General features: G+C 53.5%; 1 protein-coding gene across 1 annotated transcript; it reads right to left on the reverse strand.

Moving 5' to 3' along the window:
* Window positions 1-284: 284 nt before the first annotated feature.
* LOC119368693 (G-type lectin S-receptor-like serine/threonine-protein kinase At1g34300) lies at window positions 285-1,995 on the reverse strand. The gene is made up of 2 exons (XM_037633876.1): window positions 1,786-1,995; window positions 285-1,614 (listed from the first exon to the last, which is right to left on the reverse strand). The coding sequence occupies exons 1-2, from the start codon at window positions 1,868-1,870 to the stop codon at window positions 467-469; spliced, it is 1,233 nt and encodes a 410-aa protein (XP_037489773.1). The 5' UTR covers window positions 1,871-1,995; the 3' UTR covers window positions 285-466.
* Between the last annotated feature and the right edge of the window lie 10,558 nt (window positions 1,996-12,553).

Genomic DNA, 12,553 nt, shown 5'->3' on the forward strand with positions numbered 1-12,553 from the left:
ATGCTGTTTTTTAGTACGCACACGTGCAAGCCCGGCCCGAAGCCCGAAAGCACGGCCTGAAACACAGAAAAATTGAAGCTCGAGCCCGGCTTGAATTATCTTTCGGGCTGCAAAACAAAGCCCGAGCCTGGCCTGAATGTCAAGCCCGACCTGGCCCGGCCCGGGTTTTTCGGGCCGGGTCGTCGGGCCGGGCTGCCCATGCCCGGGTTTAGCCCGGACTGTCCAGTCGGTTGAGTTTTGAGACCGTTGGGCGCCCGTTTGAAGTCCGAACATGCCCGGACGTACGAGGAAGAAATGAGCTTCGACCATAGAGGTGACCTTAATCATTTATTTGATTCATTTATATACATTATAGCCCGTAGCAACGCACGGGCATTCTACTAGTTATTCTTAGTTCAGTGGCAACCCGCGGGCTGGCCACACCCACACTAGCGTCAGCGTGTTTAATTAGATTGCATCCCAAGGACTAGAATGGGTTGGGCGGCGGATCAATCCCCATCTCGCCCTCGAGCATCTTCACCACCGTGCTCATCCACGGCCTCGCCGGTGACCGCTGCTGCACGCACCAGAATGCCACCATGCACATCCTCTCCGCCAGCTCTCTGCACTGCTGGTCATCGCGGATCGTTGGCACCACGAGCTCCATCAGCTCGCCGGCCTCGTACCTGGTCCACGCGACCATGGGAAACCACTGCTGGCTGCTATCCGAATCCAACGCGGCATCGGCGTTGTCATGGAAGCTGCTACCATGCTCGACGATCTTGAGAAGGAGCATGCCGAAGCTGTAGACATCACATTTCTCGGTGATGCGCCGCTCACGGATCCGCATCTCCGGTGCGGCGTACCCTCGGGTGCCGCGCCAGCCGGACAGGGAGATGTGCGTGTCGGCGCGGTTGACGGGGTATGCCAGCCCGAAGTCGGCCACCTTGGGCGTGAGGCTGCCGTCGAGGAGGACGTTGCCGGGCTTGATGTCGTAGTGCACGATCTTGTGCTGGCACTCCTCGTGGAGGTACCTGAGGCCCTTGGCGACGCCCGTGGCGACCGCGGCCACGGTGGGCATGCTCACACCGCCGCCGTTTCGGCAGGCAGTCAGGTAGTTGTCGAGATCGCCGTTCTCCATGAACTCATAGACGAGCGCACACGTGTCATCCAAGACATAGCAGTAGCCGTAGAGCTTGATGAGGTTGATGTGGTGCGTCCTGCCGATTGTGCGCATCTCGGCCATGAACTGCTCCTCGGACTTGCTCGCGTGGAGCCCCCGGTGGAGCACCTTGACGGCGACGGCGAGGCCGTTGGGGAGCGTGCCCCTGTAAACGGTACCGAAGCCGCCGGCACCGAGCCGGGTGGCGTAGCTGCGCGTGAACCCGGCGAGCTGCTCTGGCGTGAACCGGAGGGGCTTCTCCTTGGTCATGTCAATCAAGAACCTCTCGACCGTGGTGTTCCTGATCACGTGGTCCGGCACCACCGTGCAGTCCCGGTCCCGGTGGTGCGCTGCCACGCCCGAGCTCATGGCGGTAATAATCTTGTCGCCGCACCACTTGGCGCATCTGCAGACGAAGAAGAGCACCAGGACGACGACCACGCCGAACACGACGACAGAGGTGATTCGGAACGCTGCACGGCGAAAATGAAGAAGAAAGAAAGAAAGAAGAAACCAAAATGAATCATCCATCAATCCAGCACAGCAGCGTCGAGCTGGAGCAGAGCTATCTAGCACATACTTAGTAGCTACGAAACCAAAATGAATCGCTATTCATCATTCAGAAAAAAAAAGCGAATTAATACCGTCAAAGCTGGATTCGCGCGCCTCCATCCGCCGGCTGGATTCGGAAATACTCTGTACGTTGATGTTGGTTACGTTCTGCTCCATGGATCTTGTACGGCTGCAAAGCCCAGGTGAGGAGATCGATGCTACTCAACTGAGCAAGGCAAGGCAGCAAAGGAAAACAAGCAATGAACAAGGAAGATGATGGGAGACGACGAGACTAACACCCAAGGAATGCATGTGGCTGCAATGCTTCACTTTTTCAACACCACAAACAACCAACCATTTTGTCATAAATCCTCACAAATTCTCAGTTGACCTTTTCTTTTAAGATAATGCAAACTTTTAGGTTTTCACTACAACCAAAATCGCTCATATATATACACGAGCATACACTCATCCCCCTATGAATGCACGCACGCACACCTTACCCCATGTTTACCTTCTAGTGACTGGGTCGGCATATCGTCGACGCCTTCATGGTCGACAGGTACGTCTCCTGCCATTGAATGCACATTGATGGAAGGCTTAAAATGACTTGAACTCTGTTGGGCTGGGAATAACACTGTCCTCCTAACCATCCAACTACAGTTTGTAAAACTAGGTATGACTCCTTGTAGTGTGTTATTTCTCAACACGAGGCTTTGCCGCAGGTGATGGAAGTGTCCAAGAGATGGAGGAATCTGCCCAGTGAACATATTTGTCCCTAGTGATAGATCTTTGAGGAGTGTTAGATTTGCAAGCGAAAGGTAGATTTTTCCGACTAAACCTTGATATCCAAGGTCAAGAGCAATGACTCGCCCAGGATTGTTTACTCGACCCGCGAATGCATTACCCTTGAGTAGTCAATAAAGCTCCTAAGTTACAAAAAAAAAAAATACTAGAAGAGACTGTGTTTCATCAGTGTAGTGTGTGTGTGTGTATTTGCTCGGCGGGTTGATGTGATGATGTACTACGTGGCTGGCTGGCATAACAAGTAGACTCCAGCCCAAGTCTTCTGTGGCTACAAATTGATTAGATTACATCTATGGTGCTGCTTTGCTTGGAATAGTTCGCGATCGATGTGTACAAATCTTCCCGTCCACATTGTTAGGGACCTCCCCTGGCCCATACTCGTACCTCGGCTTTCCCCTTTGACAGCTCATGGGCGCTATGCACACCATTCGGCTACAATTTACAAGTACTCGAAAGCAGGCAACGAGAACGGCATCCAGTGGATCAACGAACCGGCGGCAGCGGCTACCTCTTTCCCCTCCCTCTTCCTTCCTCCAATTCTTGTATCCAGGCTTGTAATCTCTAAATTGCTACTCAAATTCGTGTGAGAGTAATAGATTGAGAGAAGATACTGTTAGGTAGCTAACATCTGGTATTCAGAGCCAGTAAATATTCCCACACATTTTTTCACCCATCACCACCTCCCTCGATTCCCCAATTTCCACTGGCGACAGCACCATGTCCGATCCGCAGCAGGCTCCTTGTTCCCTCGTCTATCCACCGGAGTGGGACGCGATGACCGCAAATGAGCAGATGTTGTGGTTTCTCGCGCGGCTATCATTTTCATGCAATTGTCGAGAAGTACAGATCTTGAGCATGTCAGCACATTGGAATTTTTTGAGCCAAGAGGGCTCCGAAGGGAGTAGCTAATGCAAATCTGAACAATTAGCCGAGGTGCCAAGAGCCATAATTCAGCTTGCTGTATGAATCACTTTTGAGTACTGCTCCTTCAAGTTTGGACCACATTGGATACTATTGGTCAGGCCACCTGCAGGAGAGCCAACATCAAAGGTTTGTTGTTCTAGTGAACCATCATGAGGGTGCATCCTCATATCTCTATGCTTTTGTAGATCCTCTTGAGTGTCCCAAAGGCTATCTTCTCTGTGATTCGTCGGCCTAGCCTATGCCCGGTACACCACACTCTTCATATCTGACACCGAACACCACTGAGGCGGGTAGGCATGCAAGACCATGCTGCCGCTCACTGTAAGACATGTGTTGAGCTTGTCATCACCTTCCAAGACAAAAACTAGATCCTCCGGATGGAGAAGCCAAATCTGACGCACCTCTGTCTAGAGATCCCACTAAGTTCCACGCCGACTTTGGATCAACTATCAACGTAGCGGAGGAGAAACTCTAGGAAAAAATCTTCTGCTGGTGGCACAACTCCCACCTCAACTACATCGACCAAGAACACACATCTCACCACCGTGCATGGAGAGCGAGCAGAACCTAGCCTCGCCACCCTAAAAGGATCCCATGAATCTACTTCCACCATACCACTGTCCGCGACACATCGACTTTGGTCGGGAAGGAGCCGGACCTATGGAAAACACAAGGAACGAGACACGGTCGTCAGCTTCAGAGTTAGGGTTCCTATCCCTCCCGCCGCCACCAGAGCAGCCAATGGAGGGGAAGGGAACCCATGGATTAACCTGCATACAAAGGGGGAGATAGGCCGCCTGTGGAAGGCATTTGGCTGGCTGGTCCCTCTAGGCCCGCCCATTGAGGAGGTGGCGGCAGAAGGCAGAGGTGCTCAGGAGGGAGAAGTTCGCAATATGAGGTGCTTGAGAGCAAGAACACGAGCGAGGACCCATCGGTCCAGTAGAAGCATTCATCATAGAACCATTTACCTTGTTTCAAATAGGATGGACAAAAAAGTGAAGCATGGTTGGAAGCTTCAATTATCTCTACGAAAGTAACTCCAAAGAAAATTGATTGGAAGTCCCTGGTTTGCATTAAACCGGTGGATCGACACAAGATCTACGACAAATTACAAGCAAATCCAAGAGTCCACAGGGAGTCTTTCGCAATCGACCAAATGCCTAATAAACACCTCGACGGGGCGTAATATTTACCACACGAAATGGAGATGCAAAAAAATTGAATCACGTGACAGAAATTCCAAGGCTGCCTAGAAGTGTACCTCCAATTTTTTCCCTGATCGGCTTGTTATTATAACCATGGATTAACACGAGATCCACTGCAAATTACAAGTCATGGTTTCTCAACAAAAATACAAGCCATGGAGATAATGGAAAAGAAGTGTAATCCAACACAGTGAAGTACTCCATGCAAACGCTAGACTAAAAAAATAGCAAAGAGGGGGGGGGGAGGGGGGGCTAGTAGCCGCCTATGCCACGCGGCGTGACATGCTTGGTGTTGGAGATATGCCCTAGAGGCAATCATGTATAATGATATTTCCTATGTGTTTATGAATAAAGATAGTCCTTGGACATTATCAATGATGTGTATCAACAAGTACGTGACTTGTTTGTGGGACTGTGCATTGTATGATGACTGTCCTAAAAGGTCCCTAGTCGAAAGGGCTGTGTGGACGCGCAGCCGACTAGATTAGCATATGACACGGGCGATGGCTTGGTCTCACTAGCCATGGAGCATTGGATGCTAACCGGATAATATGAACTTGGAAAGGTCTGGTCGGATCCGACGTAGTTGGATCCGAGTCGAGATAAGGTCCGAGTCGGACAGACCCAACTATGAGACACAGCGATATGTCATCTGTGAGTCTCTAGTACAACATCCGTTCTATGTCCTAAGATGTGAGCTGACGCATGAACTCGGGATGGTGACAGACTTGCTTTGGGCCGACCAAACGCTACTCCGTGATTGGGTAGTTACAAAGGTAGGTTTCGGGTTTGTCTAGTCCCATGCTGCGAGACATGGTCGAGCAAGATGGGATTTGCCGCTCCGATAAGGAGAGATATACTCTAGGCCCCTCGTGTGATCCGACCAGGATAAGCATGGCCATGCGACAGGGATTATGAGATAATCCGGTTTGTGGTCGGTATCACTGTAACGAGAAAGAGGTCGGGCTAGCACAAGGATGACAGTCTCGCCTTGAGCCCGACAACATATGTCGTGAGGCAAAGGGAACAGAAGTGTGACACGTTTTACGGGTTCGCCTAACCAGCTTCATAGTCTGCCTGGTGGTCGACACGCCTTGCTAGAGGCCGCTACCAACCGTGCAGGTCGGAGGTGATCCGAACTGTGACCAAGCCGACTTGAACCTAAGGGGTCGCGTGCTTAAGGAAAGGAATCTACGAGGTCGGATCCGAGGACACTGGTCGGATGTGATCCGAGCTGTATTCGGATTGTGGCCGAGTAGACATGTGGGCTTTAGGGTCCGTGCGAGGCCCAAGTGTTGAACCCGCAATGGACGCCTATATAAAGTGGAGGTGCGGCACACTCAGGGGGTTGATCGCTTCGGCGCTGTGACTACGGTTTGCATGTGTTGCGAATAGCCACCTCCACTCGCCGCCGACTGTGTGATCGGACCTAGCAGTCCGCCGCACGGTGTTCTTCCTGCACGCGCGGATACCGTTAGAGGCGGTGCACTTGCGCCGCTCCGGCGAACTTGTACGTGGGATCGGACGACCGGCTGTTCGAGGGAGATCGGACGAGGAGGAGACGATCCACGCGGACGCGCTGCCCCAACTCTTCTTCCGCTGCACGACACTGCGCGTCTAGTGGTAACGAACTGTGATCCATCTCCCGTAGCATGTTCCTGTTGTTCTACGCGTAGGAAATTTAATTTGCAGTCGACGCACTCTACCATAGATCCCAACACTTGGCATCGGCGCAGGCCACCTGAATGCAAAACAAAACAAGATATGATGACGGTAGTACAAACAAAGTTGTAACACATGGCACCAATATTTTTACAAAAGAAAAGAAACAAAATGCCTGTTATAGTTGTTCTCTTTCAGCATCTCCACAACGATAGTTTTTTATAGTGTGATGCCATCTCTTTGTCGCTTTATCACAACCTAATAATATAGAGATTGTAAATAACGAGAGATAATTTTATGAAAAAAGAATATGGCAAAGAAAAATAGAAAAGAACCAGGGATATGACGATATCCAGAAATTCTCCATCACAACCTCCAAAGGATTCAACATGGGCCACCGCAGCATCCAATAACATTGAACCAAACTAATGTACGCATTGTGAATTTATATTGATTAGTACAAAGGCAACGTATCAAGTGAAAACTTGATTTCAGTGAAAATCTGGAAACTTTCATCCCACCTCGTTGGATCTGTAGCGAACGGCATCTGCTCAAAAGCGGAGCTCCACCAGAAACTTAAACACACATTAGCACAAAACCCCCTCTCCTGTTCACCAACTAGGGCCATAGTCCCTGACTGTTCGTGAGATGGATTATGGAGCCTCAACCGCCGGCTGGCCCTTGCGCTACGCCGGCTGCAACGAGACCTCCATCTACAGCGACTTGCCTACTAGGTGGTGTTTTCTTAGAGGTCCTAAATATTTTAGGACTTAAACCTTTTTTTTTTGACACCCGCAAAAAAAGCCTTTTCCTCGATTGTCTTTTGGAGTGCTCAAATCTTGGTGATTACTGAATGCAAACCCATGATCAAGACAAACTGTATCAGTTTTCCTACGAAAATATTTTACCTTTTGCTCGCTTTTTTTTTGCGGGTATATTTACCTGTCTTTCTATGCTAGTGCAAATATATATAATCTGAGACTTGTCAGTTTCAAAATAAAAATCTAAGACTTGATTTTCTGTTGGTTTGCATGTCTTCGCCATCATGATGATGATGCGTCACGACCTGCCGCTGACACGAGGTTCTCCCTTCCATCTGAACTTTGTGTAATGTATTTGATCCAAATAAGAGACACTCACACCGAAAGTGCTATTGTGAGCTCGAGCTCACAGGCACCCTTTGCTATAGTACACACGAAAAAATATTTGAAAAGTTAAAAAAACTGAATTTTTTTGGCAACAAACATTGATGTTTTTTCTACATATGTGCAAAATTTCATGACAAAATGACATTCATGCAGGTCTCGGCAAATAAAAAAACAAAATTGATGCTCCAAAATGCTTCCAAAAACAGTTTTTTTGGAGCATGCTTTTGTTTTTTGCCGAGACCTTCACAAATGTCATTTCATCATGAAAATTGGCACGCATGTAGAAAAAACATCAAAGTTTCTTGACAAAAAAATTCAGATTTTTTTGATTTTTTTCGGATTTTACTGTTCATTCGGGATCACTGATGCTCGGGATCACATGCTCCATGTCCCACTCACACCTCTTTCCTATCTCCCTATTATTGCCTAGCAAAAATGATATACCTATGTAACTCTTTTACGTAAGGGAAACACTTCCTATCTATAGACTGATAGAAGGCCAACGTCAGACCAGTGGACTGTCCTCGATTCAGTTTGGTCGGACGGTCACAGATTGTGCCATATGTTAAAAATAAAAATAATATCCCCTCGTCCAGAAACAAACAACCCACAAACCCCGCCCATCACTGTCCCCGTATCCCTCCTGATTCCAATCGCCGCAGCCGCAGGCACCGCCGGAGCTCTTCCACCTCGCAAGCACCACCCAGATCCCCTTCTTCCATGGCCTCGCACGCACGTGCCTCCTCTTCTCTTCTAGCAGCACGGCCACTTCCTTCCCTTCCACCGCGCTGGAGCGCCACCCCTCCATACGTGGTGTCATGCTCATCTCAAACGGGGTGGCCGCTGGTGTTGTTGCCTAACCATGCAGCCCGAGGATCACCAGATGGCCGGAGGATAAGAAACCATGCGAATAAGTGCGCTGTGTTCGTTGCGCTCCATGCAGATACTTGTCGGAGTAATGGGCCACGGGTAGCCTCACCCGAGTCCCTGAATTTATCAAGACTTTGGGCCAGCTCCGCCTAGCTGGACCCCAAGGTGAAGCTCCGCCCTTTGGGGCCGGCTGGCCACCTCACAACTACGGTGCGGCCGAGCCCCCATCAAAGAGTACAAGCTAGAGCATGTACAATGTAGCACGTCGCCTCCAACGCTCGAGAGGGGCGTGGCTACAGTACTCCGTACAGACCGAGATCTCCGCATGACGGGGCACTGTGCCATATCTCCCCTGACATCGCTCCGGGTAGTCGGAGCCCTGTTCCCCACGACGGCCTATCGGTACGGCCTACCGGAGGCGGGCCTTATCGGGCAGTGACCCCAAGGAAGACGGCGGAAGCTCAACCAGACGGATTCGAGAGGAGTCGGCCTCCAGCAGGCGGCCGTCCCTTGCCCCGAGGCGAGCACACCATTAAGCTGATAAGACCAGGTGTGGCTACAGTGACCTCCCGCCAGGCGGCGGGACTGTAGCCACACTAAGATGACCAAGCCCCCGTCACCAACGACACAGCTACAGTAAGCAGCCACCAACCAGTCGGCGGGGCCCACCAGGCGGCGGGCCCCAGCGGTCGGCGGAGAAGTCGGAGGCTGGAGACACTGACAGTCGGGCCAGCACCCGGACGAGATACCATTGTACCCCTGGGGGGCAGGCCTATATAAACCCCCACGCCACCCATGCAAAGGGTTCCCACTCCATTAGAACTAGCCACTCCCCTAGAGCAGAAAGAGAGCTAGCCTTGCCTCCTTCTGCCTCTAGCACATAGCTCAAGGAGCACCATTGTATCACTTGTGCCTTGGTGATCATGCGGAGACCCCGCAGAGCAGGACTAGGGGAGTTATCTCCTAGGAGAGCCCCGAACCTGGGTAAAGTATGTCGGTGTTCGTGTCTACGCCTTATCCCGCTTCCAGGCACCGGCGACGTTCTACTCGCTCCCATCATGATAAGCCATCCATTGGCATATGCCGCACCCAACCCCCGACATTTGGCGCCCACCGTGGGGCGAGGTGCACCGTCTCCCGGAGATCTGCTCTGGACGGGAACCCTGTTCCTTCTTGGCGAGCGAAGCCAGCCCAGCACGCCTGACGGTGTCAGCTCTGACGTGTTGCACGGCGCGGAGATTGCCTGCGCGGCGAGCTGCCTGGCAGACCTTGTCGGCGAGATCGACCTCTCCGACGAGCCGGCCTCCGACGCGGGCACTAGCTGACATGAGAGCCGCCTCGTCAGCCTCCTCGACCAGCTCCATGTCACCAGCGAGTCTGTTGTGGACCTGGAGTCCGTCGGCTCGACCGATCCGATGATCGTCGATTCCGACACGGTGTCGCTCAACGCGTTCCCCACCAACGTGGTGGTTTACGATGAGCCGCCTCTTCACGAGTACAGTGGCGGGAGCAGCGTTCCGGAGGTACTCGTCATCAACAGTGAAGAGCACTCGGACGGGCATGCTCAAGATCCCCTCGACGCCACTTTACGCGACCTCACGGCGCCCATTCCCGAGGGCGCAGACGCTGAGGCGCTGGAGGCACGCCGCCTCCAGCTTCTCGAAAATGCTGGCCGCCTGGCCAGCATGCGCCGGCTTTCGGACGCCTATCGGCGCGAGATGGACCAGGCCGTAGGCGGCACGCCGGCTCCTGAGGGGCCTAGCCGCCTCGGCACAGTTCGGCAGCGTGGCGTGACCGTCGCCAGCATGTTCGGGGCAGAACGCCCCATCTACGCCACGCCTGCAGAGAACATCCGGGCCGCCCAGGCGGTAACGGATGAGCTGGACAAATGCGACGGCGACGAGCGCCGCCTCATGACGGAGCGAGTCCAGCAGCTCCTAGACGCGACTGTCGCGCAACACGAGGCCGCCTGCCGCGCTGAAGTCCCAGCCCGACGAAACGACGAGCCGCCCCCACGCCGAGATCATGGGGCGACTAGTGGCGCCCGCAGAGGAAAGGGAAACGAGCCGGCTGCCAGCCGCAGTCGGACGCGCCTCTCCATCGAGCGGGACGAGGACGGCCGCCCTCGTGCAATAGAGCGGTGAGGCGACCTGCCGCCTCCCCCGCCTCGCGGAGCGAGGTACCCCACTCCGCCTCCTATCACGCATCCAACACTCGGCGACCGCCTGGGCCGTCGAGAGGGAGTCAGAGAGAATGATGCTCACCATCGGATCGATCGTCTCAACCGATCCCTGGCACTCGAAGAAGAAGATGCGCTGGGCCCGCCTTGTTTCGGCCCCCGAATCCGAGATGAGCCCTTCCCCAAGGGGTTCACCCTCCCACGAGATACGCCCAAGTACACCGGCTCCGTGAAGCCGGAGGACTGGCTGGTCGACTACTCCACGTCCGTCAGTATAGCAAACGGCAACAAGCGTGTTGCCGTGAAATACGTCCCGCTCATGCTTCAAGGCACTGCCCGGACGTGGCTCAACAGCCTGAAGCCCCGCAGTATCAACAGCTGGGTTGATTTCACTGAAGTCTTCATCCGCAACTTCACCAGCACCTACAAGCAGGCTCCCAAGCCCCGACAGCTCTCCTTGTGTGTCCAGGGGCCCACGGAGTCAACTCGCGACTACCTCACGCGCTAGATCGAGCTGCGCAATTCATGCGAAGGCATGCACGAGGTGCAGGCGATCGAGTACTTCACCGCCGGGTGCCGAGAGGGCACCCTCCTCAAGCATCGACTCCTCTGTGACGAGCCCGAGACCCTCGATGAGCTGCTGGTCATCGCTGACAAGCATACCACGGCCGACTCCTCCATGAAGGCGGAAATTCTGGTTGATGCATCCGGCAAGGTGGCACCCCAGCCCCCCCGGACTCCGGCTGGTGACACCAGTCAGCGACAGCAACCAGGTGATAACAAGCGAAAGGCCACCCAGCCGGCTTCCACCAGCCGGTAGGTGGCAACGGTCGAGGATCAGCAGCCAGAAGGGCAGCCGGCCCCCAAGCGGCAGAAGGGCGGCAAGTCCAATTGGTTGCCTGCTTTCTCTTACGAGCAAACCTTAGATGCACCCTGCAAGTTCCATAGTGGTGCGAAGCCATCCAACCACACTACTCGAAAGTGTCACTGGCTCACCAAAATCGCCAAGGGAGATGGACTCCTGCCTCCTCCGCCTGCCGGACCGCCGCCTCTCAGCCCCAGCAGCCGGTGGCCTGACCAGTCGGTGCCATACAAGACGAGTACCCAGAGGAACACGGAGCATATGTTGTGTTCACCAGCGTAGCTGACGACAGGCGCAGCAGACGACAACAACAACAAGAAGTGCAAGTAGTGGCCTCCAACGCTCCAGAGTTCATGCATTGGTCCGAGAAGCCTATCAGTTGGAGCAGGGCCGACCACCCCGAAGTGATGCCTTTCCCTGGTTCGTATGCCCTGGTCCTAGAAGCAACCCTTGCAACGGAGAGGCGGGCTGCCCGTTTCTCCATAATCCTGATAGATGGCGGCAGCAGCATCAATATCATGTACGGTGACACAATGGAGAAGTTGGGAATCAAGTAGAAGCAGCTCATCCCCAGTCGGACTGTATTCCATGGCATAGTTCCTGGCCTTTCCTGCTCGCCAATCGGCAAGACCCAGATTGATGTCCTCTTTGGAGACAAGAATCATTTTCGCCGAGAGCCAGTTTGGTTTGAAGTGGTGGACCTTGAGAGCCCCTACCATGCACTGCTTGGCCGGCCTGCTCTAGCCAAGTTCATGGCAGTCCCCCACTACGCCTACCTCAGGATGAAGATGTCGAGTACCAAGGGAATCCGAACAGTAGTCGGAGACTACAAGAAGTCGGTCGCTTGCACCACACATAGCAGTCGGCTGGCCGAGTCCCTCGTGATTGCAGCCAAGAAGCGGCTCCTTGACCGGGTGGTGGTGTTGGCAGGCAAGAAGCCGGAAATGTCACCCACCCCCCAGGAGTCGGAGGTTGAGGGCTCGTTCAAGCCGGCCAAGGAAACAAAGGAAATACCCTTGGACCCGGAGCACTCGGAGAGGCACGCTGTCGTAGGCACAGGCCTAGACAGCAAATAGGAAAGCGAGCTCATCGATTTCCTCCGTGAGAATCGGGACATCTTTGCATGGTCTCCCAAGGACATGCCGGGTGTTCCGATGGATTTTGCCGAGCACAAACTACATGTCCGACCTGACGTCAAGCCGG

The sequence above is a fragment of the Triticum dicoccoides genome, chromosome 2B (genome assembly GCF_002162155.2).
Source record: "Triticum dicoccoides isolate Atlit2015 ecotype Zavitan chromosome 2B, WEW_v2.0, whole genome shotgun sequence".
Classification (NCBI taxonomy): domain Eukaryota; kingdom Viridiplantae; phylum Streptophyta; class Magnoliopsida; order Poales; family Poaceae; genus Triticum; species Triticum dicoccoides.